The sequence below is a fragment of the Drosophila albomicans genome, chromosome 3, assembly GCF_009650485.2.
Source record: "Drosophila albomicans strain 15112-1751.03 chromosome 3, ASM965048v2, whole genome shotgun sequence".
NCBI lineage: Eukaryota > Metazoa > Arthropoda > Insecta > Diptera > Drosophilidae > Drosophila > Drosophila albomicans.
In genome coordinates, this window is record NC_047629.2 from 24170720 (window position 1) to 24195297 (window position 24578).

General features: G+C 42.8%; 8 protein-coding genes across 12 annotated transcripts; 2 read left to right on the plus strand and 6 right to left on the minus strand.

Moving 5' to 3' along the window:
- Positions 1-4: 4 nt before the first annotated feature.
- Positions 5-1675, minus strand: LOC117572484 (ruvB-like helicase 2). Its single transcript, XM_034255334.2, has one exon. The coding sequence runs from the start codon at positions 1524-1526 to the stop codon at positions 78-80; it is 1449 nt and encodes a 482-aa protein (XP_034111225.1). The 5' UTR covers positions 1527-1675; the 3' UTR covers positions 5-77.
- A 50-nt stretch (positions 1676-1725) lies between these two features.
- Positions 1726-9682, minus strand: LOC117570915 (collagen alpha-2(IV) chain). 5 transcript variants are annotated; one of them, XM_052005524.1, is made up of 12 exons: positions 9460-9682; positions 8473-8602; positions 8189-8256; positions 8027-8130; positions 7794-7967; positions 5848-7728; positions 4003-5703; positions 3889-3948; positions 3299-3833; positions 3112-3237; positions 1975-3043; positions 1726-1782 (listed from the first exon to the last, which is right to left on the minus strand). In XM_052005524.1, the coding sequence occupies exons 2-11, from the start codon at positions 8542-8544 to the stop codon at positions 2245-2247; spliced, it is 5520 nt and encodes a 1839-aa protein (XP_051861484.1). In that variant the 5' UTR covers positions 8545-8602; positions 9460-9682; the 3' UTR covers positions 1726-1782; positions 1975-2244. The 5 variants fall into 5 exon arrangements, with proteins under 5 accessions (XP_051861484.1, XP_051861485.1, XP_051861487.1 ...); XM_052005525.1 differs by having other exon boundaries at positions 4003-5553; positions 5704-7728; XM_052005527.1 differs by having other exon boundaries at positions 4003-4791; positions 5212-7728.
- A 1716-nt stretch (positions 9683-11398) lies between these two features.
- Positions 11399-12949, plus strand: LOC117570695 (transmembrane protein 19). The gene is made up of 2 exons (XM_034252498.2): positions 11399-11618; positions 11680-12949. The coding sequence occupies exons 1-2, from the start codon at positions 11507-11509 to the stop codon at positions 12561-12563; spliced, it is 996 nt and encodes a 331-aa protein (XP_034108389.1). The 5' UTR covers positions 11399-11506; the 3' UTR covers positions 12564-12949.
- On the minus strand, positions 12935-14168 carry LOC117566540 (uncharacterized). Its single transcript, XM_034246081.2, has 2 exons — positions 13967-14168; positions 12935-13911 (listed from the first exon to the last, which is right to left on the minus strand). The coding sequence occupies exon 2, from the start codon at positions 13876-13878 to the stop codon at positions 12946-12948; it is 933 nt and encodes a 310-aa protein (XP_034101972.2). The 5' UTR covers positions 13879-13911; positions 13967-14168; the 3' UTR covers positions 12935-12945.
- Positions 14169-15103: 935 nt separating this feature from the next.
- LOC117569570 (uncharacterized) lies at positions 15104-16327 on the minus strand. Its single transcript, XM_034250793.2, has 2 exons — positions 16212-16327; positions 15104-16144 (listed from the first exon to the last, which is right to left on the minus strand). The coding sequence occupies exons 1-2, from the start codon at positions 16240-16242 to the stop codon at positions 15183-15185; spliced, it is 993 nt and encodes a 330-aa protein (XP_034106684.1). The 5' UTR covers positions 16243-16327; the 3' UTR covers positions 15104-15182.
- Positions 16328-18836: 2509 nt separating this feature from the next.
- LOC117569879 (trigger factor) lies at positions 18837-19961 on the plus strand. The gene is made up of 2 exons (XM_034251218.2): positions 18837-19063; positions 19129-19961. The coding sequence occupies exons 1-2, from the start codon at positions 19036-19038 to the stop codon at positions 19863-19865; spliced, it is 765 nt and encodes a 254-aa protein (XP_034107109.1). The 5' UTR covers positions 18837-19035; the 3' UTR covers positions 19866-19961.
- On the minus strand, positions 19939-21416 carry LOC117566539 (uncharacterized; the record flags this gene model as incomplete). The annotated part of the gene is made up of 2 exons (XM_034246080.2): positions 19939-20341; positions 21081-21416. Coding segments are annotated over 2 exons (696 nt in total), but the record flags the coding sequence as incomplete, so codon positions are not given.
- Positions 21417-21536: 120 nt separating this feature from the next.
- LOC117571752 (uncharacterized) lies at positions 21537-22135 on the minus strand. The gene has a single exon (XM_052004791.1). It carries the CDS (start codon positions 21957-21959, stop codon positions 21537-21539), a length of 423 nt encoding a protein of 140 aa, XP_051860751.1. The 5' UTR covers positions 21960-22135.
- Between the last annotated feature and the right edge of the window lie 2443 nt (positions 22136-24578).

Genomic DNA, 24578 nt, shown 5'->3' on the forward strand with positions numbered 1-24578 from the left:
GCTGGTGAGGTACATTGTAAGCATGTTTATTTGTGAGGGGGACTGGGTGAGAATGTTGTGAATTGTACAAATTAAGTTTAATGCTCCATGGCCTGAGCATCTCCATCGCCAGTGTCAATGCGACGTTTGGCGCCACCGCCACCAGCAGCAGCGACATCCTCCTCATGCTCATTGATCTCGCTGAACATGTAATCGTCTTGATACTCCTTCAGTATCTTGCTGGAACGATTCTCGTCGAGGAACAGCGAATAGACCTTCTTCACATCCTCAGTGTTTACCTCGGTGGCCTTGCGACGACGACACACCAAATTGGCGGTGGTAATCAATTGGATGGCATAACGCAAACTTGTGTCAGTGGCGATGCGCGTGAGAATGGTCAAGGCATCGGGATGCATGATGCAGTCCTCCTCTTCGCAGCGTATCTTCAAGATCTCCTTGACCTCCTTTTCCGAATAGGGAACAGTGCGTATAATAATCATGCGATCCAACAGATCAATGGGAATGCCATGCGGACTGCGATAGTTGGTGCCACGAATGCGTGTGATGCCACGATTGGTAGCCATCACCACAACCGGTGCCATATCGGACTCGAGGGCACGATTCAGAAACGAGAAGCACTCGATATCCAGCATGTGCACCTCATCGATAAAGAGTACTCCCGGATTGATCTCTGCTTTGCCCTCCTCACGCCATTCCAAGACCTTGTTGTTGATCTGATCACGCACCTCCTGCTTGATCTCGCCGGTGTCACCAGAGAACAAGGCGAGGAAACCGTGAGTGCGACTATTGATCACATCGATCTCGTGTAGTGTTACTGTATGCACCACTTCCTTGCGCTTCTGCAGCTCCCCCTCGGGACACTGAACGAAGCGTGTCTGTGCACCAGTTGCATCATAGTCACGGGCACGCGTGAAGCTTCTTCCCAGCTTATTCACCTTGCCGGAGGCTTTGTCAATGGTGATGACATCGCCCGCCTGAATCTTTTCTTTCATGAAGCACTCGATAATCTTGTTGCCCAGATCGTAATTGGTTTCCATTTCGGTAGTTTTCAGGGTCACCTTGCCCACCTTCTGTCCAGTGCCAGTTGCGGGACGTTCGATTTGTATTTCGACGACTTCACCCTCGATAATCTCGGTCTCCTCTTTAATGCGGACGCCAATGCTTTTGCGCAGAGCCTGCGACAGAGCCTCCGTTTTGCTCATCTCCAGCGAATAGATCTCCGAGCCAGACATGCTTGTGAAAGGCGTTTCAGTGCCCAAAGCCTGGGCCATGCCAACAGCAATAGCAGTTTTTCCGGTGCTCGGCTCGCCGGCGAGCAAAATACAGCGTCCAGCGATTTTGCCCTCACGCACCATTTGCACAACAACGCCTGCGGCACGACGTGCGTCCTTCTGACCAACCATGCCCTGGGAGACGGCGCGTGCTTCGAGCACATCATCGAGTCCCAGACCTCGAATGTGAGAATGGGCGCCAATGCGTTCGATGCGAGTTATGTCGCGCACCTCAATTTTCTCTGTTTCGCCCATATTTATTGAGTATACAAACTATTTTATTAGGTACAAATTATAGTTTTCCTTGTTCGTTGACGACTGGACTCGATTTATTTGTATGGATTCAACAAAATAAATGAAATTTCTATTGCTGTTGCTCGGCGACGAAAAACAAACGCCGGCTAGATGAGATTTACATGTGTTTCGTTATCGATACTATCGATGAAGCTATCTATGTGTTCACAATTGCAAGCATCGATAAGTCTGCCTAAGTATCGATAATTCGAAAGAGCTATTTTGAGAACAAAAATTACTCACATTTTAGAAATGGCGTTTAAAAAAATTTATTTTTTTTTATATAATTTCGAATATATTTATCATTTAATTATATTTAAATTTTTTTATGAATTAAGAATAAAGTTTGATTGATGGTTGCTTATATAACTGCTATCGAGATTACTGTTTATCGAGTAGAAGTACTTACTTTTGTGCCGTTTCATTTTATTTAAAAAAAAATGCAATTTGTGATTGTTTTTTGTTTCGGCTAAAACGTTTTGACGGCAGTGTGTGTGTTGTTTTTATTACATATTAAATATTAATTACAATTTCAATTTGTGCACGAATAGTAAAATGGAGGGTATCTCTAAAATTAATTAGCAAAAACTTAAATGCTTAAAGAACGTGCTTCAAATGTAAGCAAAGCAGGTTAGTGATTAACTTTAACTGTTAAAGTGTTGAGTCCTCACCGGAACTCCTAGCACTTGCTGTTCGCCGGCGCCTTAGGCCGACAGATCTTACTGCGTCCATTGGCACCATAGACAATGTTGCAAGAGAATGTGAAATAGCCGCACGTCGACGACTTTGTGTAATATGTGGACTGGAAGTTTTTATTCTCCTGAGGCGGATTCTTTGAGTTATCCATGCTGCCAGTCACCGACTTGGTGACAGTTACATAACTGTCGGGGGCGCGTGGCTTTTGGGCGACAACATCAGTTGGCTTGGCATCCTCCTCCTCGAGACTGATGTTAACCTTCTTAGGCTTATGCAACTCTAAAGCTTTTGTGTGAAACTTTTTCTCTACGTTAACGGTACCGCGGAAGCCGCTTGGAACCGTTTCGGTGGTGGTACGGGTGGGATAAGTGTTGACACGACCATTTTGATTCTGAATCACTTTGTATGCGTCTGTAGGCGAATTCGGCACAGCCGCCTGTTGCTTTTGTGTGGGTGAGGATTGAGAATAGGTTAAAGTTGGTGCTGGAGCTGATGCTGATGGAGCTGGCTGCTGATCCTTCGTTTGACTAGCAGATGCGGGATAGTCTTCCAGCTTAATCGGCTTAGCAGGCTCAGTGTAGTAGTCATCTTCATCGTATTCATCTTCGGGCAGCTCACCTTCATCTACTTCTTCGTTCTCGGTTAATGAAGGCTCGGGCTGACTGGTCTTGTCATCTTGTTCCTTGCTCGTTTTAGTGGATTTTAGCTGTAGTTCGGGAATCCTATCGGATTCCGATGTAAGCGATGGGCCACTGTAGACGGCGTCAACGCGATCGGTCACACTGCAAGCAAATTTAAAATAATAACACATAAATATGGCAGACATGGACGTCAATTGATTAATACTTACGCAGTGCCAGGGTTGCCAAACTGGCTGATTGTATTGAAAAGCTCTCTATTCTGCTCGCGATAAGTGGCAACCTGTTCTTTTGTGCCTGATGCAGATTGAGCAGCACCATGGTATGATACACCAAAGCTACAAAGTTATAAATACAACTTATATAGATTGTTACATATTAGACGTCAGTTGCTTTTACCTAGACGTGCCGTGTATTTGCGATTGACTCTGTCCAGAGTGAGCACCCGATTGTGCTGATGCTTGGCCACCACCCTGGGCAGCTGCTCCGTTGTTATCCTGACCTGGTCGGAAACCGATTTGCGCCTGCGAAGAAGTTTGACCAGGTCCACTGGATTGAGCATCAGCTAATCCGCCCTTATCGTTGGCCTGCACTTCGCTCTGGCTTTGGTGTATGAGACCTCCGCTCTGAGAAGACGCTTTGGTACCTCCATCCTTGTTATTAAGTTGGACTTGAGCTTGTGATTGTGAAGGACCTCCTGAGCCTTGTGACTGACTCATTGCCCCATCAGCGTTTCCTGTAACTTGTGCGCTGGCTGAACGATCGCCATCGGAAGTCATTGCGTTTGCACTGAACGAACTTCCCTTCGAGTAGGTGCCAGACACTTGCGTATTGGCTGTACCTCCATTCTTCTTGCCTTGTGCACTGGCCGATGCTTGACCATCTCCAATTACTGACTCGGCCTGTGAGAAAGCGTCATCCACTCCACCAGAACCTGTTAAGTTTCAAAATTAGAAAATCGAGTTATACTTTGGTAATCTAAAACATACCAGACGCTCCGCTTGGAAGAAGACCAGTCGCTCCGCTATATCCTGCACCACCAGGGGTACCTAAAAAACGTTAAATTGAGGCTATTGTATCGAACTCAATTATTTCGGACTTACCAACGCCATTAATAGAAGGTAAACCAACTCCAGGACCAGTTGTGTAACGTCCAGGAGCTCCAATTTGGCTACCCCCAACACCTGGTTGTCCTATGCCACCTCCAGGTTGTACTCCTGCAATACCAGGCTGAGTTCCATAACCTGGCTGTCCTACTCCAGTTCCGGGTTGACCTCCGCCAATTCCAGGCTGTCCACCAACACCAGGTTGTGTTCCATAACCAGGCTGTCCTACTCCTGTTCCTGGTTGACCTCCACCAATTCCAGGCTGTCCAGCAATACCGGATTGAGTACCATAACCAGGCTGTCCAACTCCAGTTCCGGGTTGACCTCCGCCAATCCCAGGTTGTCCACCAACACCAGGTTGAATTCCATATCCAGGCTGTCCACCAATACCGGGTTGAGTACCATAACCAGGCTGTCCAACTCCAGTTCCGGGTTGACCTCCGCCAATTCCAGGCTGTCCACCAATACCGGGTTGAGTTCCATAACCTTGCTGTCCTACTCCTGTTCCTGATTGACCTCCACCAATTCCAGGCTGTCCACCAATACCGGGTTGAGTACCATAACCAGGCTGTCCAACTCCAGTTCCGGGTTGACCTCCGCCAATTCCAGATTGTCCACCAACACCAGGTTGAATTCCATATCCAGGCTGTCCACCAATACCGGGTTGAGTACCATAACCAGGCTGTCCAACTCCAGTTCCGGGTTGACCTCCGCCAAATCCAGGCTGTCCACCAACACCAGGTTGTGTTCCATAACCAGGCTGTCCTTGTCCAGTTCCTGGTTGACCTCCGCCAATTCCAGGCTGTCCACCAACGCCGGGTTGAGTTCCATAACCAGGCTGTCCTACTCCTGTTCCTGGTTGACCTCCACCAATTCCAGGCTGTCCACCAATACCGGGTTGAGTTCCATATCCAGGCTGTCCTTGTCCAGTTCCTGGTTGACCTCCCCCAATACCTGGCTGTCCACCAATACCGGGTTGTGCTCCATAACCAGGCTGTCCACCGGGTTGAGTTCCATAACCAGGCTGTCCTACTCCAGTGCCTGGTTGACCTCCGCCAATTCCAGGCTGTCCACCAATACCGGGCTGAGTTCCATAACCTTGCTGTCCTACTCCAGTTCCGGGTTGACTTCCGCCAATTCCAGGCTGTCCACCAACCCCAGGTTGTGTTCCATAACCAGGCTGTCCTTTTCCAGTTCCTGGTTGACCTCCGCCAATTCCAGGCTGTCCACCAACACCGGGTTGAGTTCCATAACCAGGCTGTCCTACTCCTGTTCCTGGTTGACCTCCACCAATTCCAGGCTGTCCACCAATACCGGGTTGAGTTCCATAACCAGGCTGTCTTTGTCCAGTTCCTGGTTGACCTCCCCCAATAACTGTCTGTCCACCAACACCGGGTTGTGTTCCATAACCAGGCTGTCCACCAGGTTGAGTTCCATATCCAGGCTGTCCTACTCCAGTTCCTGGTTGACCTCCGCCAATTCCAGGCTGCCCACTAATACCGGGTTGGGTTCCATAACCTTGCTGTCCTACTCCAGTTCCGGGTTGACCTCCTCCAATTCCAGGCTGTCCACCAGTACCGGGTTGAGTTCCATAACCAGGGTAAACTAATCCTGGTTGACCGCCTCCAATTCCAGGCTGTCCACTAACACCAGGTTGAGTTCCATAACCAGGTTGTCCTACCCCTGTTCCTGGTTGACCTCCTCCAATTCCAGGCTGTCCACCACTACCGGGTTGAGTTCCATATCCAGGGTAAACTAATCCTGGTTGGCCTCCTCCAATTCCAGGCTGTCCACCACTACTGGGTTGAGTTCCATAACCAGGGTAAACTAATCCTGGTTGACCGCCTCCAATTCCAGGCTGTCCACTAACACCAGGTTGAGTTCCATAACCAGGTTGTCCTACCCCTGTTCCGGGTTGACCTCCTCCAATTCCAGGCTGTCCACCACTACCGGGTTGAGTTCCATATCCAGGGTAAACTAATCCTGGTTGACCGCCTCCAACTCCAGGCTGTCCACTAACACCAGGTTGAGTTCCATAACCAGGTTGTCCTACCCCTGTTCCGGGTTGACCTCCGCCAATTCCAGGCTGTCCACTAACACCAGGTTGAGTTCCATACCCTGGTTGTCCTACTCCTGTTCCTGGTTGAACTCCACTGATTCCAGGCTGGCCAGCGGTTCCTGGCTGAGTTCCATAGCCAGGTTGCCCCCCAAATCCAGTTTGACTTCCATAAGCAGGTCCTGTGGCAGGTTGATCTCCACGAGTTCCAGAATATCCGCCGGTACCGGGTTGAGCACCGTATCCAGGTTGGCCTGCGCCTGATCCAGGCTGAGTTCCATAACTAGGTTGACCTGCTCCTGATCCAGGTTGAGTTCCATAACCAGCAGTACCACCAACTCCTGGCTGAGTTCCATAACCGGGCTGACCTGCGCCTGATCCAGGTTGAGTTCCATAACCGGCAGTACCACTTACACCTGGTTGAGTTCCATAACCAGGTTGGCCTGCTCCTGATCCAGGCTGAGTTCCATAACCAGGTTGACCTGCTCCTGATCCAGGTTGAGTTCCATAACCAGTAGTACCACTAACTCCTGGTTGAGTTCCATAACCGGGCTGACCTGCGCCTGATCCAGGTTGAGTTCCATAACCGGCAGTACCACTTACTCCTGGTTGAGTTCCATAACCAGGTTGGCCTGCTCCTGATCCAGGCTGAGTTCCATAACCAGGTTGACCTGCTCCTGATCCAGGTTGAGTTCCATAACCAGCAGTACCACCTACTCCAGGTTGAGTTCCATAACTAGGTTGGCCTGCGCCTGATCCAGGTTGAGTTCCATAACCAGCAGTACCACTAACTCCTGGCTGAGTTCCATAACCGGGCTGAACTGCGCCTGATCCAGGTTGAGTTCCATAACCGGCAGTACCACTTACTCCTGGTTGAGTTCCATAACCAGGTTGGCCTGCTCCTGATCCAGGCTGAGTTCCATAACCAGGTTGACCTGCTCCTGATCCAGGTTGAGTACCATAGCCAGCAGTACCACCTACTCCTGGTTGAGTTCCATAACCAGGTTGACCTGAGCCTGATCCAGGTTGAGTTCCATAACCACCGGTACCACTTACTCCAGGCTGTCCACTTACTCCTGGCTGAGCTCCATATCCTGGCTGACCTGCTCCTGCTCCCGGTTGAGTTCCAGCAACACCAGTACCACCAACTCCTGGCTGAGCTCCATAACCAGGTTGGCCGGCGATTGAACCAGGTTGAGTTCCTACGCCAGGCTGTCCGCTTACTCCTGGCTGAGATCCATATCCAGGCTGACCTGTACTTGATCCCGGTTGAGTGCCATAACCAGTAGTACCTTCCACTCCAGGTTGACCGCTGACTCCTGGTTGCGTTCCGTATCCAGGTTGTCCACTTCCTCCTTGGGTTCCATACCCAGGTGGCCCTCCTGGCTGACCTGTTCCTGATTGTGTTCCAGGTTGGCTAACTGTACCTCCTACACCAGGTTGGCCACTTGGTTGACCTCCAGCAGGTCCTCCACCGATTCCAATTTGCTGGGTGCCTGCACCACCAAGTTGTCCTCCAGGTCCAGGTTGGCCGCCGATGCCGGGTTGTCCACCAATTCCGGACAGACTACCAACACCGGGTTGTCCAGCGCTACCGGTTTGACCACCAGTTTGTCCATATCCGGGCTGAGTTCCAATACCGCCTGGTTGTTGTCCATAGCCGGTTCCTGGACAGATACAATACAAATTGGACTTCTGACTTGTATCTTCTGCTTCCCAATTGATAACTTACCAGTGCCAGGAAGACTTATGATAGCATCGGGTCTACCAGAGAGGCCAGGACCACTCGGATATAGAGATGAGCCGCCAGTACCTGCTATGCCACTGGCACTGGGATATCCAGAACATTCACTGCAATCTCCTGAAGAAAACTGACTCTGTGCTTGTCCCATGCCATGACTTCCAGCTGAATAAGTTATGACTCGGTGACTAAGAATTTGTTAATATTTTATTTCTTTTACTCACAAACAGTTGAACGAGACCCATTTTCATTAGCTTCCGCCTCCGCCTTGCCATCCTCTTCGGGCTTACCGAAGTTTAAGTACTGAGACTGTGTTTGTCCCCGAACACTGCGTAAGTAATATGCAAGATTAGCCTGATTTGATCAACATTTAACAATCAACTTACTATCTTTTGGTTCTCTCTAAATCAGTCAGGGGAGTCAGCTCAGCATCATCATCAACAGATGATTGATCCTACAGTAGATACGAGTAAAGTTCAATGTTAATGACAGCTTAATCATAATCTCATTCCCTGTCGATATTTCAAAAACTGACCTTGGTCACAAATCTCTTATCACGCTTTATTAGGCATTGAACTACTTTACTTTCCGGAATGAGTTTGTAATTAAAAGTTCTCACTCATACACACACAAAAACACACAATTAATTGTTGACAATTTGGACACTTACTATGGCCGCTCCATTTGTGTATGCTATGAGAAGCACCACACCAATCAGCATGCCCCATCGAAAGGGCAACATTTCAGTAAATCTAATTTCGATCCAATGAAAACGCGTTCTCGAAGGCACAACCAGCAAACTGCGAATTGAAATTAAGTTGAATTGTATTATCAACATATATTTTCTTGATTATATATTTTTTTTAGTGTTAGTCTTATTAGCGGTCGTTTTTTTCTTCAACTATTTGCTGTCTCGTTGCTCTTCGCAGTGTCTGTCACAAGGGGTTATCACTAAAGACACTTTATTGAAATGAGCGCACTGATGCCAAAAAAAAAAATACATTAAAAATGAAACTACAAAACTATGCTCGATCTTGAGCCCGATTTTAACATTATACATGACGTAATTCCATGTGCCAATTTTTCAATGCTTTTTGAACATGCGTGTTTAATAAAGTTTTAGATTTATGTGCCCATTTCAGTAGCAGTAGTATTGATGTGATTTTGAAATCTACACAATTTTATTCAGTTTTCTCTTTACAAATACACTAAAATTACTTTAGATCAGTGTTGGAATTATTCACAAATTGCATCACACTTGTATTTTTCCGTTATAACATTTATTTAGAAATCATCACAAATTTGTTCGGGTGATTTTATTTTAAAAGGAATTTAAATCAATGTTGTAATTATTCATAAATTGATTCACACTTTCACTTTTCAATTATAACATAACCTCGAAATGTCGACTTTAAAAATTAAATTTTTTTTCCTTTTTGTTTCGAAATCATTTAACTTGGGCGGCACTAGTTTAAATATCCTTTTTATATCATTTTTGATAAGTTTATCTTAGCTAAAGACACCAATACTTTTAATCTTTTGTTTATAAAATATTTGTTTATATTAAGATTTGGAAAATCTTTTTGATGGTAATATATCCTTGATAGTGATTTTTTAAATATAAATGTTCCACAATCAGTTCCACATTGGCACATACTTCTTCGCCTTGCGTATAGGATCCAAGTGATAGTTCCGATCTGCAGCCGAACGCGACAACTGCCGGATTGCGAATAACGTAACGTCGCCAGACGTTGGCAACGTAAAGTTCTCGAGCTGGAGCTCGATTCATTGAAGGCAAGCGATTTCAATACATTTGCATGTGTTGGTTTGAATATATTTATGTAGGATTCACACACTCAGACATTGATAGACTCTAATCGTAATTCACATACAAACATATATACACATTCATTCGTTTAGAGACGAAGCACTTAAAGCTATGGCTCGTCATTCATTTGAGTCTATCTTGTGCCTATTCCATTACATATCAACACTTTGATCGTGTCAATCGATCACTTGGCTTGGGGCGCTTCATTGCAAGCGTCTTCGTCTGCGTCTGCGACTGCGTTACAACATCGTCGTCGCAGATGGGGGAGACTTTTGACCCATTTTAGGGAAATGCGTGGCCATTTATTAGCATATAAAGATACGCAATTGTGTATCTCTCAGATACATTTACACATCCATCCACTTCGTATTGCATTTTCAAGTGTGTCCCCGCGTCCGGCTCATTAAATATGCATGTCTGGCTTCATATTCATAGGCATGTTGCAATTGTCGTACGTCCAATGACTTGTAGTTGTGGGACACTTGGTTCTATAAGAGCACTCCACATATGTTTTGTTTTGAAACCCTTAATCGAATTTCAACGGAAGTAATTTGCACTTGATAACCTCTGCGCCTCCTGGTGCAGAATCGTCATATCTATTTTTAGTTCAAAACTAGCTTTGTTTAAGTCTAAACAGTCCAATGTTAAACTCGGATTTTTTTTCTTATCGCCTCGCTTAAGTTGTTCCAACATTTTTGTCTTTTTTCATTTTTTGTATATTCTATTCCGAGTATTGAACTGTACATTTGTATGTAACATACATACAAATATTTAAAGGCTTGAGCGTTTTCTGAGATTGTTTCAAGGCTACGCATATTTTTAATTAAAAACCACGCTCTGAGAGCCAACCTAGTTTGATTAGATCAACAAAAAGCAAACTTTTCATTAATAACAAATTGCCTAGGCCTATGAAAATAAATTTGCATGTACCAAAAAATCTATTTAGACCATCTATGAATATAAATTGAAAAATTTGTCCAGCTTCGAGTGAACACTAAATAAAAACGGGAGTAATAAAGTGTTATTGCGACCCTGGATTTATTAGGGGCAAGTGTCCTGATCATTTTTTTTATTTTCAATTAAATATGTATTCAAAACACGCAATAAACAAATTTGAGTACTCTTGTAAAACCTTACGGTAATGGCCTTATTTTATTAATATTTATCCGTTTCATGTATTTTATTACCTCGGCTTTATGTATATTTTTTAATATTTCTGTGCATGCTATAATATAAATTTTTCTATTCGTGTGCAGATGGAATCGGACGCTAAGTAACATAAACTTAATTAAATATTTTTTAGTTATTGATAACATAAAATTTTGTAATTGCACTGTTCTAAAAGTAGTATCCAAAGTAAATGTATTTCGTTGGGTTGAACAAAACTTTGGAGTTATAGCAAGGCATTAAGTGTAGGACCATGCTGAGTGCCTATGAAAACTTTATTTAGTCTTTAAAAAACTATCAATGGGATCTGTTGACTACTATTTAAACTGAACAAAAATATAAAAAAAATATACGAAATATTTAATCGCAACAAAAATATAAAATATTTGTGTAATTAATGCACACTCAATGTTAAAAAACTAAATATACATACACAATTAAGAAATTATCCTAATAAAAAGTAAAAAAATAACATCTGTACGACAACAAATCAAATATCGCGGCACCGTTTAAATTTCCTGCCTTTGACCTGAGTCACCCTGTACGGTGTGAAATGAATTCCAAGCAAGTGATTTGGTATATTGGGTGTTCAGGGTAAAAGATGGTCACACCCGACCCGACAAACTGCTCACATCATTTGTTTACATTTTTGGAATGAAAGTTCATTTTGATTTCGTCGAAAATAGAAAGAAGTGAATAGCAAACAATCATGAACGGCGATTGGATGCCCTTATTATTCTGCGGGCTCTCCATACCCATCTCACTTTTTATGTGGTTGGGCAATGTGGCATTCTCGAAATTCTGGAGCGCCGGCTTCGAAGGTGAGTTCGATTAATTAACGCAATTCACTTTCACACTGATAAGCCTCAAAATGATTTTTAGAACCCGCAGTCATACCACCTACCCGCTGGCTGTTCTCGACCTTGGCCCCACTGGCCCTGATGACGGTGGCGCTGCGACGTCGATCGGTGAGCAAATCGGGAGCTGCTTTAGGCATAATTGTTGCCTTTACGCTATCGATAGCGAGTCATCCGTTCTTCGCCAGTTTAGTGGTGTTCTTCTTCAGCTCGTCGCGTGCCACCAAATTTCGAGCACAGCTGAAGCGAAAGTTCGAGCACGACTTCAAGGAGGGCGAAGGACAACGCAACTGGGTGCAAGTGCTCTGCAATGGAGGCATGGCCACGCAGCTAGCGCTGCTTTATCTCATCGATTGTGGCAGCGGTGAACGGGCCATTGACTTTGCCAAAGAGTATCGCTCCAGTTGGCTAGGCATTGCTGTAATGAGTGCGTTTGCCTGTTGCAACGGCGACACTTGGAGCAGCGAACTGGGCAGCGTGCTCTCCTCGCGGGATCCCGTCTCCATCATCAGTTGGCGTCGGGTGCCACGTGGCACCAATGGCGGCGTCTCGCTCATTGGAATCGCTGTCAGTTTGCTGGGCGGCTTACTCGTTGGATTCGGCTATTTTGTAACTGTGCGCTATTCTGTGGATGCCAAAATGCTGTTGGTTAGTCCACCGCAATGGCCCATCATTTTGTTTGGTGGCTTGGCTGGACTCTTTGGCTCACTGTTGGACTCTTTACTTGGCGGCATGCTGCAATACTCGGGCATCAATGCGCAGGGCAAGATTGTGGATGCGCCCGGCAAGGGAGTGCGTCATGTGAGCGGATTGCGCATTCTGGACAATCACAGCGTCAATCTCATCTCCAGCATTGTTATGGGCGTCACCATGCCGTTGCTGGCACTCAAGTTTTGGCCTGTGCGCTAATTGGGCGACACTTTCAGTTAACATGAATGGACTTTAATGCAATGCAAACGATAGACTCGAACCACTCAACAACGATTAAATCAAATTGCAACACTCGCAAACTATTTACTAAAACATTAGACTAAGTCATCGCATCTTGTATCTAAACAAACAAACATTAATACCTTCTAACATTCTCATGTCTGTGTGATGAAACGCTTCAGCTGTAGTTTGATCACAGATCCTTAGCTCAGCTGAAGTGTCGCCTCTATAATAATTGTTCCATCTTTAATATACTTCAAGTATATCATTTGTTTTCGATTTGTTTTGTTTTGCTGTAACACTCGAGTGACCTATGAAATTGAATTATGTTTTGTACATCAATTATAGCACACACACTTTATTAATCCTTCTGCACTTTAACTCTTTTCAACTTTTGCAATTCAATGTTGCGCAACAGGTTATTGGAGAAGGCACGCAACATCTCACTAGAAGGTGTTGCTGCAGCCTGACTGGCAGGCTTTGCAAAGCCAATGGAGAATTTGATCATCAGATCACCAATGGGAGAGTTGACAAATTGTGAACCTGTCGAGATGGTCTTGAAGATGATGCGACGCTTGTGCTGATAGATTTGCGGATCGTGCGGCAAACTGTTGTTCAGATTGGGATTCGGCTTGGATTGGGGACGTTGCTTTTGATTAGAGGAGGAGGTAGAAGCAGGAGCTGCAGTTGTGCTACTTGTCAGCTCTGGACTCACTGTTGTCGATGTCACTTTCGATTGCTGCTCAGTCTTCGAGCGGGTTGTGCGCGGCAATGCAGTTGTGGTGCGTCTGCGCTGAGGTCTTCTTGTGGAGCTGGAGCTGCTGGCTGGCTTCGAAGTAGGGATTGGCTGCTGCTGCACTTGGTAGTTCGTTTCTGGCAGCTGCTCCTCTGCAGTTGCTGCTGCATCTGGTTTCTCTGCATCGATGTCACCTTGCTCGGATTCTGGCACCGTCTCATCCACATAATCGTCATCTGCTTCCGCTTCATTGTTGCTGGTGAAAAGCGGTTTATTCGGTGGCTGTTGCAGCCGCTGGCGCTTAGTCTTATCGTCCGCGTAGATGGGCACATCAGGTCCGGTTGCAGCGAGAACTTGCTCCATCTGCTTCTGCAGTATTTCATAGAGCGGTGCATTCTGCTCGTCGTCCAGCAGCTCGACAGGTTCATTGGGCACAAATTGATTGTTCACATAGGCGCTGCGGCCATCCAAGTCGTCGTCTACGTCCAGCGCATCCTGATCCTCTTTGAGCACGCGCCTCCACAATGGAGTTATCTGGTGGTGCATGAGTAACCACATCTGCAGTGGGTAATCCTTCTATGCCGAGCAGCACTGTAAAGGATTTATTTTACTATATGGATCTGTCTTTAAACTCTGCTCAACTCACCTCCGCTTAGCAGCAGGATCAGGCCAAAGGTTCCAGTTGCGCTTGGCATTGCAGTCGTTTGGCTTCTGTGTGCAGTTGTCGCATTTGTTGCATCTTTTATACCACGTTGCATCCACCGGCTGATGTTGCCACATCCCACACACGCAATCAACAGTGTTTAGTGCTTCAGTTAAGTTCTTTCGTTTTTTTTTTATTATTATGATTTGTGCCCTATTGAATTACTTATCCGATCTGTTGTCGGCCATCAGCCCATTGAACTTAAGTATATAGAACTTGTTTCACAGTTCAATGAACTATTCAGATGATGTTGTTAAACTATTGTGGATAGTAGATGGCCAGGTCCGTTGCTGTCTCCAATCTCTCAAGGGACTTGTTGCAACGCCCACAGTTGGTTGAGAAGATTTCTCCATTGTTGAAGCACGTTTGAGTGCAATTTAACATCATTTTTATTATCAAGCATAAAATAGATAACATTTTCTACAAATTTATTTCTTCATTTGCTTTATGCTTTATGAATGAGATACGTCCCTGTTAAACTACAGTATAATTTTATAGTAGTTTTCGTTTGGCTTTGAATTCTAAATAGTTCGATAAAATGTAGCACAATTTGTTTTTACCTCATTAGGAGGAACATCCTATGAGCTTCTGGATGAGAAGAGACCTATTTCTACAATACTTAAATTCTCAATTTACAATTATCACGAGATGTATAGATAAACTTATTTTCAAAATAAAGAACGAAAATCAGTAACTCTCCAGCGAGTGAAGTCCGCTTGCTTTTTAAGTATTAAATAATGAACAGTTTAGAAAAATTACGTATCTGATTATACCTAGTTTTATTTAAGAAAAAAAAGTAAATCAAACGAGTTAATGCAAATTTTAAATTCTAATTTCGGGAAAATTTATTTTTTTTTGAGAATTTGTATTTTGTAAGCTTCTATTGCATTTAGCGTAATATAATGAATACAGGGACAAGATTGTTTTGGTTACAATTTTGTATAAACATGATAAATATTTAAATCACGATATGTACGCTTTGAACATAAACAACTGAAGCTAAGATTATTAATCTCTTCCGGAGCATTTGCTAGTGTGTTACTTCATACGATATTTTGGAAGATTGATAACTCAGAAAACTTTTTTTTTGTATTTTCTTTTATTGTGAGCTTGTTTTGTTGTTAAATAAATAAATAAATAATTAGCCTAAAACGTAATTTTAAGATACCACATATTTGAGTTTATCCTTTTCGGATTCCAAAGGCTTTGCAACCGCTGCAACTGGAGCCTTGATTGCCTGATTTTGGATAGCTAAGGGCTTTGCAACGATCTGTGCCAGAGTTTCAGCTGTCTTCTTCACTGGGATCGGGGGCAGGGCAACAGCTTCAGGAGCCAAAAGAACAGGGACAGCTACGGGGTTGGGTACAGGCACAACTACGGGGCTGGGCACTGGCATAGTGACTGGCTTAACTTCTAGAGGCAAGGCAATTGGTTCGACTTTCTCCACTTTCTGCTTGTGCTTCTTCTTGTCTTCCTTTTGCTCCTCGCTGCTCTCATTGCTATCCTTGTCCTTGTCCTTCTCTTTCTCCTTCTCAGCCTCGGCAGCAACTGTGGCAGCATCACGGAAGTAAGGGGAACATCTGAACTTCTTCTCGGTATATGCAGTTTCCTTGGGATACGTTTTCTGGCACTCCTCGTAAGGAAGTTCTGTCCACAAGCCATGAGTGCGACACTTGGCCACATTCAGCTTGCATTTGTTGTAGAACACAGCAATTTCGTTGGGTGTCTTGCCACAGATGGGTTCATAGAGCTCTTCCGCACAATCATCGTCGCACAAATAACCCTCGCTCAAGGCATGAGCTGGACTATTGATGCTGCCCGAGTTGCTGAGCTGTTGGCAACCGGCTTTGCCGGCTTCACAGCTGAACCAGGCAATGGGAATGGCCAAGTATGGAGGACTCTGGCGAGTCTTACCTTCCTTGGCGGCGAGTGGGGAGAAGGTGCGCTTCACATAGTAGCCATGCTCCTCGGTGGACACCTGAGAGTTGGGACCGCTCAGATCCGATGAGGTGGACCATTTGGTCTTTGTCTTCGATCTATGCGAATCGTGATGATCGTTGCCCTTGTGCTTGCGACGCTTTGCCTCAATGGAGGCTGGTTGCAGAAGCAGCAAACTTGCCACTGAAAAATACAGTTAAGAATTGAGAATTGCTGAGGCCAGTGAATGTGGCAAGAGAATGCGAGTTACCTACGATGCAGGCAACCTGATATGGTCTCATCTTTCTTTTCTTAGCTTGACTTTCTTTTTGGGGAGCGATCTTAACAGCTGCTCGTTGCGAGTCCAACTGATCGCATCTGGTTGGGCGAGGTGGCTTAAGTATCTCTCTGCTTTGGACGGGGGAATTCTTTTTCCTTTACCGGTTTTCTTGGTAATCTTTCAAAAGTTGTTTATTTACTTCTTCTGCGTCTTTTTCTACACTTGGTGCTACTTTAGCTGTATCTCTGTTTGACCGCAAGGAAAGTATGCAAAGTTGCTCTTTTTATTTTTTATTTGTTTATTTTTCTTTTTTTTCTTCTTACTTTGGTGAAATTTTTTATGCAAACTCATGTGCTCTTCATTTATCAGCGAGCGACATGCGAGCGTATACCCTTTTACTCTGTGCCTGATACTCAGATACTCATCTAGAATGTCGGCTGCTGGAACTGGTTGCTGGCTGCTGGCTGCTTAACACCTTACCCACCTTACTCTACCCACCTACCTGCCTGCCCACCCATCCATCTTTCTACCTTCCCTGTCCATCTGCTTGATCCCAGCGAAGCGCAGCACAGCTCAGCTTTGCGTCTAAAGCCGGTTTCGAATTGGGTCAATCTGAAAGGTTTACTGATCTCGTTTTATGGGCCCCTACAATTCTTTTTGTGGCCTTAGGAGGCTTTAGTTAACCCACAAGTATCTCTCTTTCTCTCTTCAACTCATCATAGTTGTTGTTCAATCAATCTGCTTGTTATCACCAAGCAGAAGTTGTTATTCTTCTATTGAGATTTCCATTCTCGCTTGTACTCGTAATTGCTGTTCTAATTACACGTCTTTTGTGGATTAACTTGAAATGTAATCTTTAATTTGTCTGCCTGATTACGGATCTTTGATTACTGACCCACTTCAGTACCACGGAATAACTTTCTAAGTGAAGTTCCAAATGGAAATGGATTTTACTGCCTGCATTTTAAATACAAAACTTAATTCATATTGTTGCGAGTGATTCCCGGAACAGATCATCAAAACAAGCGTGATTTGCATTAAAGTTGAAAAGAAATGCTGGAACATTACAGCTTAATCTTAGATCTCAAGATTAATAGAAGGTAACTTTCTTATTCTTCGAGTGACAATCTTGTTTTATTTAATAAATTATTCTGTTGTTATGTAATAATTATTTTTATTTTAATGTCAAAGCTAAGATATCAAGCTTGTTTTACAATAAATCTTGTTCTTTTATAAAGTGAAAGAATTTGTGTTTGTAGAGATTTTGATGAAAGATATTTTTTCATTATATTATATTTTGTTCTTCTCGAAATAAGAAATTGTTTTTCAATTTGTTGATAGAAACTTTTAATAACATACAATATTTATAAGCTATAAACAATAACTAAAGTCATCACTAGATATTTATAATTTATTGCGTCGAAAAGATTTTTGCTGAAAAGTAATTTAATCTTTTTGTTTTGCTCTAAATAAGGAATTATTTTTACATTTTATATATTGATTTTACTTGAAAACATATGCAAAATAATTTTAATGAATAACAAAAAAATGCCAAGGTGCTATAGATAGCATTTTTTTTTACCAACATAAGAAGTTGTCTTTATTTTGTGATGCAAATTTGGTCTATTTTTTATTCCAGAAATTCGAATAAAGTGAAAATTTATCCTCTGTTTTATTTGGTAATTATTTAGAGTATTTATATGAGAGACAAATGCAAAACGCGTAGAAAGTTGGGAACTATGCATTTTGACTAATTCTTTTGAACTGATTAATATGTAAGGATATTAATTTAAAGTTAGGCTATAATTTATTTAAGATTATCATCTGTTAATTGTTAACAATCATATGCTCTTTACTGCTTTCTCTGAAGTCCCTCAAACATATCAATATGATTCATTTATACGCGTGATCAGCTATTGTAATCAGTTGGGTTTGATTTTCGTATTAAGCCACATTATGGAAAAGTTTTCGAGTTTCCGAAATGCAATAGAAAGTGCCCACTGATGACGCAGCATTCAAATCTAAATTCAATATTCAATAAAATGTATCGTTTGTATCGTGTGGTGTGGGATCCACAAAAGTGGACGCTAATTATTACATAATTATGTTAAGTGTGCGCAGAGAGCAATGACTGATTGCCAAAAGAAATTTAATCAGTCAATTAAGTGCGTCAGCCGAAAAGTAAGAAAAATCCCTTTTGTTGTATACCTTATGGAACCTAAACATATTTGCATATAGCTCCCCACTTTGATGAGGGGAAGGAAAGTGGAATTGGAGACTGCCCTCGTAACGCCCGCGACTGGCAAATGAGTGTTAATGTTTTAGCCAAACAAACGCGACAGACGAGGAGGAATAACAGAGGGCCAAGAGTTGGGCATAAATAAACAGATTTATGAAAGAAGTGACCAGAAACCGAATTTTAAATAAATGATTTCGGTTTCTTTTGTGTATTGTGTGTGTGAGTAGAAGAAAACGAGGTAAACAAAAGATGTAAAAAGAAAGAGCTTGAGACTGAGACTGAGACAGAGACTGAGAGCTGAGAGTTGCAGTAAAAGCGGTTGCTTTAGATACGATATTGCTCAGTGTGAAGACCAGACCAGATCGCCTCTCCAGTGGCGTTAGAGCTCGCTCAGCGGCTCGTGGCTCATTCGCCTTGTTTCATGTTTACTTTCATTTCGACTGTCGTTGTCGTTGCTATAAAAAGCGAAAGCAAAGCGCTGGATTCGCTCATAAAGACCGCAAAACTGCAAAAGTCAACTCTGTGCCCCGCACATTGTCCACACTCGACGTAGCACTCAAGGATTTGCCATTCAACATGGTCAAGCACATTTACCTCACACTGGGTAAATTCTTCGATATACGCTTTTCTAATTCCTTTAATATTGAATATCCATTTCCATTTTTGCAGCTGCTTTGCTCATCATGGCCTTGGCCGTGAGCTCAGCTCCCACTAATATGGAGCATGAGGTGGAGGCTGTTAAGGACAGCGATTTGGTTGTCTTGCGTAAAACGCGAGCGGAAAGCTCGAGCGTGGAGAGCGATGAGGAAGCCGACGACGATGATGATGATGAGGCAGAGCAAAAGAACGATTCGGCTGCTGACGATGATGAGGAAGAGGATGACGACGACGATGATGCATCATTCATTCGCAGACGTCGCGAAGCAGCATCTGAACCTGCCAAGGAAACCGCTGAAGCTGAGGCTGCTCCCGAAGCACCCGCTGCACCAGTTGAGGAGCACAACGCTGTCGTAGATCCTAGCGCAAGCGAGTTGCCCACCACCACTCGCAAGCCAGTGTTGGTGCTCATACGTGATGCACTCAATAAGGTCACCACGGGGCTGCCCACCGAGCAGGTGACCAATAATGCGCTGCAATATTTCCAGCTCTTCCAGCACTTTATTCAGCAGACCATCGAGCAGGTGATTGATGCTGCCGATGACGATGAAGATGAGGTGAGTCCAGCAACCACTGTAGATGAGGACAAAAAGGAAGAGGAGGACAAAAAGGAGGAGGAGGATAAGGTCACCGAAGTGCCTGAGAAGCAAACTGAAGAGGCTGCTCTTGTCGCCGAAGTTCCAGCTCCAGTTCCCGCTGACAACGAAGCAAAACCCGCAAAGCCCGCTACAGCTAGTAATGCAGTTTAAAGCGCTGCACAACAAAAAAATACCTCAACTATATATTTAATTTAACTATTTATTGCTTAGTTTTTAAATATCAAAAATACATCGAAAATTTTTCAATGAGTATTTTGTGTTTTTCACTAATTTGACTTTTTGCGATTGAACTCCTTGTAGAGCTGTGTTGAGTTGTGTTCCTTGATTGCTTGAATTTTGCTGCGACTTGGGCTGCGATGTCGATTTGTGGTGCGTCTTTTGGGTGGTTCAACCATCTCCAGCAGTCGGTTAAAATGCGAGTTTGGCACCTTGGTGGAGGCTCTTCTATTTCCTTGATTTAATCTCTGTTGATGTGCCAACGATACTTCCTGATCACCAATTGTCAATGTAAGCGGCATCTTGCCAGCGGTGTTAATGTAAATGGGAATGGTGATGTATATGGGAGAGCCAGAAACGGGAATTGGAGCGGGAGCTGACACGGGATCGGGTTTGGTTTCTTGCACGGACTGAAAAGATGGCAGAATATGGCAGAAAGCATAAAAAGAAGATTAGTTTATATTCAACACTAAAACAATTAAGCACAATTAAAAATATCATATAAATACAAATACACATTTACATAGCTGAATTTTGGAAAGCTGAACAGCATTAAAAATATTGGCAAACTTTTTATTTAATTTTATACATAGAGATTGAAAAAATGAACTACACTTTGGAAAGCTGATTAGCATCAACAATATTTGAAGATGTTTTAGCTCTAATATTCACTTCTACAAAATATAAGGATTTTGTATACATAGTTTTCTAGTATTATGTTTCAAAAACAAACGGATCCAGAAATAGAATAACACAATAGAATAACATAACAAAACTGGGAGTCTTTTAAGTAGAATTAAAGTTTTTTAACTTTAAAAATGCAAATTACATTTCCATCAAATTAAAAACAAAATAAAGGTATTCAGAAATTGTTTGATCTAATCGTCGAATGTAGCTTCAAAGTAAAATATAACGAAGTTTCTAAAATTGCTATATACGTGTATGTATTTTTTGTTTTTGATATTATATGAGTGCCAACAGGTACATAAGTACTTCGTAAATAAAATAATATTCTATATGATAACCTCATCCTACAGGTAGAAAGATAAACTGTAACCACGGTGAGTGGTAATAATTATGTAGATTATAAAAGGTGCAGCTTAATAGCTAGTCAGATTTAGAAAGAGTTATAAAAGAGGTGTTAGCTACCTGTGTCTTTGGTTCTTCTGGCATCTGCTTGAGGAAATACAAGGGATTGGCGTCATCTGTCAAACTGTTGACTTCATCATCTGAGAGCAGAGGAAGACGCTCATTCTGGAAACTGAAATCTGGCTCATCTTTGACAGGAGAGCTGACATCAGCCTTGGGCTTAGAAGTGGAGGAGGTGCTGAGAGGTTTCACTGTAGTGCTAGGACGAATAGCATCCAACAAGGCCTTTAATCGATGAGCCTCATCGTTATCATTGGGTACGATATTAGTTTTGTTCTGAGTTAACTCTTGCGAAGCACAGAATTTATAGCTGAGCAGCAGAACTGAAAGGTGTGAAATGTGTTAGTGAGAACGCAACAAATTTAAATGTCAAGTCAAATTTTATTTGATAGAAACTAATTACAATCTAAATCGAATCGAGTAGCTTAAAGTAATGTGTAGTTGATGAATCTGAAATCAAAGTGCAGTTCGCTTGCCGTCGAGCACAAGTTCATTGAGTCCCAACTCCCGGAATTGTTCCAGGCGATCCACTTGCTTGATGAGACGCTTCTTGAATTGCACCTCACGGCTGAGCACCTTGAGATCATCCACAGTGCAGAGTTTGTTACAGTTTCCAATATTCTTGTCAATCAGTTGAGCGGTCAACATAATCTTCGATCGAGACAGACGCAGATAGGAGAAATCCTTTTCCGATTTACGTAGTTCCAAGCGATGCAAAAAGATCTGATACGGAAAACTGACGGGTTCGGTTGATCGTAGCATCTTCCTCGAGTGTTTCTGTAGCTTCTGCTCATGATGTTTGGCTTTCATTTGTTTGTGCAGTGTCTTCTGACGCTTCTTTTCGGCTTTGTCCATTTTCTGATTCTGGCAGACTTTCATCTTGAGAGCGATAGATCTTCACGGTTTGACAGTTGATGCTGTTCTGATGGCCAGGACATGTCGACCGCATCCTTAAATAGTAAGCAGGTAGCACTATCCTGGCTAGAGTTGCGAATACCCTTTGCAGGTAGTTTCATGTCTCATTAGCGCGACGTGATCCTGGACGCGTGTTCGTCATAAAGATCATTCGCAGGCATTCCATTCGCTATCGCTTAAGTTCGTTGTCTGGGATTTTCCACGGATTATTTATGGCTTTATGACCGGGATATTGGGTACCCAACCAAATTTTAGCCGGCTGCTTCTTGTCTTAAGCCTCAATTAGGGCTTCCAACTTAGCGCCGTACTTCTGCAGCGTCGCGACGCTAAGATTTTTTGGAGTTTTTCCATTCGCGTTTGGATTTTGGGTTTTCGCGATAACACCCTGGGACACCTTTCCAGGAATTTGTGTATTTTCGCTGGTCGTCCTTGTCCCCATATCTTATGGTTTTCAGAAGGTTCCAGAGACAGTTTCTGGGTATGCGATGGATGCAGTTCTCTAAGAAAATATGCGGGTTGCCACTGAGTTTCCTACAATTTCCTTTGACACATTTTAGCCACTAACTGTACTTTATTTCATTTTGATTGCAATTCGTAAAACTACTATTTAAATTTCTGGTCGAAAGCACTTTAAATATATACGTTTTTGTTTGCACATCGTAGATTTTTAGCACATTCTTAAAATTCTACGCTTCACTTTGATAAAGTTCTTAATTTATATAGACTATTAGCTATTAGCTGATTTCTTACAACATTATTAAACGCACCTCCGCAAAGAAAAGTGAAAGACCGCTTCATGTTCGTTTTAAAAATAATACTAAAACTGCTTTTGGCCAAACATTTGGGTTTTATAGCGAAAATGAAGTTTCTGCGCTAAAACCAAAAATTTCACTAGAGAAGAGAACACTCTCGTTGTGGCTCATTTGCATATTAATTTTTGAAAACGACGTCGACGACCTAAGACCGTCTTTTCTCTGTCTATGTAAATTTGTGTGTTAAAAGTTTCAAAAGCGTCATCATTTTATTCGATTTTTAGAGCCAGAGGAGAGCAGAAGCGCATAAATAATGATGATGAGCCAATTCTTTTTTGTTCATTTCAAGCATTTGATTTGTTCATTTTGCATGCAATTTATGAATAACGAATCATCTCTCGATCTTGGCCGTCTTTCAATCTGAATGTGCTTCGATGCGCAGCTGGAAAATTTTTGCTTTTGTCAATACGAATTAGCCGAAAGACACAGACACAGAGTCGGAGTCAACGGAGTCATCGATGAGTTTTATTTAAAGTTGAGTTTATTTATTTTGCATTCACTGTGTCTGCACAGAGGCCACGACACGACCGAACAGGAACGGACAAGAAAGGACAGGATAGGACAGGGCCAAGGCATTTCCATTTGACTGACTTGCATAACATTTTCCGTATTTCTCTCGTCGACGTCGTTGTCGTCTTTTGTGGTTTGCGTTTGTCATTAGACAACCGTCTAGACCGAATTTTGGAAGCCAGTCGCAGACTGGTATCGATAGCTATTGAAGACGCATGTCCCAACTTCTGTCCCGCAGAAGTTGGCAACACAATTTGGCCACTGGGAAATATACGTATATTGAAATTGGCAACGTTTCTGAATGTGACTGACTGAATGCCAAAAGCATTGACTCTGACTCCCCTCTTGACTCTTGCTTGTTGACTTACTTTTGTGTTAAGCAGAACGAATATTTTCTTAGCATATTTATAAGAACGTTTGCCTCCAATACCCTAAGCTGAAGGTTGATTGCTTTACTGATTTAAATTCCCTATTTGTGGAGTTCAATTTTAGAATTCAAAAATTAAATTTTTAAATTTAACTCATAATTATAAATATTGTTCTAATATTTTAAATAAAGAAATCTATAAATCTTTTCATATTATGTTAACGCTTTAGTTTTATTTAAAATATTTTTTACATGCTTAAAGTTTCCCTTGATTTCTGATAAATATTTCACAGCTATCTGTAAGCAGATGACATATGAATTGTTTGATAAATTGGCCAGGGTATTTAAGCTTCGGAGATCGATATATCATTTAATTTATCCTGTTTTTTATTGCATTCAGAATGACGTTGACGTCGACGACGTCGAGGCTATAATTTTTCGACATTGTGTTCGCAATTTGTTAGCCATGAGGCCAATAAATTTCGCCAAATATGCGCCATAAAAAGGGAACAAGAAAAAAAGTGGAGGCAGGGGCGGAGAGATATGCGATCCAAAAACCTATGCACTTTATAATGAAATAAATTGACTTTCATGAAGGCGGCATCAATATGGTAGCAAAAAGCAAATAAATCGCAACTTTGTGCGCAAATTAAAAAGGTTTGCAGCGGTTTGCCGATAGCAAGTGAAGGGAAGAGGCTGTGTTACAAGAGAGGCGGGGGGAAAACGCTTTGGTTCGCCGCTCAATTTGCAATAATGCCGCACAGCCAGTTTCATTTCAATTGCAACAATTTCGGACAGCTGCAAAAAAGAATGAAACACACAAAAGTATAAAATGTGCACAGTGGAGTGGACTGGATATATTTTTATATATATCGTAAGTATGGGGATACACAT

Excerpts from the sequence above, each read along its gene's own strand:
- LOC117570915 (XM_034252823.2), bottom strand. The coding sequence starts at position 8,544 with ATGTTGCCCTTTCGATGGGGCATGCTGATTGGTGTGGTGCTTCTCATA. Across the intron at positions 3,834-3,888 it reads TCTTCCAAGCGGAGCGTCTG|GTTCTGGTGGAGTGGATGAC; the intron begins GTATGTTTTAGA and ends GAAACTTAACAG. Across the intron at positions 3,238-3,298 it reads CAAATACACGGCACGTCTAG|CTTTGGTGTATCATACCATG; the intron begins GTAAAAGCAACT and ends ATAACTTTGTAG.
- LOC117570695 (XM_034252498.2), top strand. The coding sequence starts at position 11,507 with ATGAACGGCGATTGGATGCCCTTATTATTCTGCGGGCTCTCCATACCC. Across the intron at positions 11,619-11,679 it reads CTGGAGCGCCGGCTTCGAAG|AACCCGCAGTCATACCACCT; the intron begins GTGAGTTCGATT and ends AATGATTTTTAG.
- LOC117569879 (XM_034251218.2), top strand. The coding sequence starts at position 19,036 with ATGGTCAAGCACATTTACCTCACACTGG. Across the intron at positions 19,064-19,128 it reads GCACATTTACCTCACACTGG|CTGCTTTGCTCATCATGGCC; the intron begins GTAAATTCTTCG and ends CCATTTTTGCAG.
- LOC117571752 (XM_052004791.1), bottom strand. The coding sequence starts at position 21,959 with ATGAAAGTCTGCCAGAATCAGAAAATGGACAAAGCCGAAAAGAAGCGT.
- LOC117572484 (XM_034255334.2), bottom strand. The coding sequence starts at position 1,526 with ATGGGCGAAACAGAGAAAATTGAGGTGCGCGACATAACTCGCATCGAA.
- LOC117569570 (XM_034250793.2), bottom strand. The coding sequence starts at position 16,242 with ATGAGACCATATCAGGTTGCCTGCATCGTAG. Across the intron at positions 16,145-16,211 it reads TCAGGTTGCCTGCATCGTAG|TGGCAAGTTTGCTGCTTCTG; the intron begins GTAACTCGCATT and ends TGTATTTTTCAG.
- LOC117566540 (XM_034246081.2), bottom strand. The coding sequence starts at position 13,878 with ATGTGGTTACTCATGCACCACCAGATAACTCCATTGTGGAGGCGCGTG.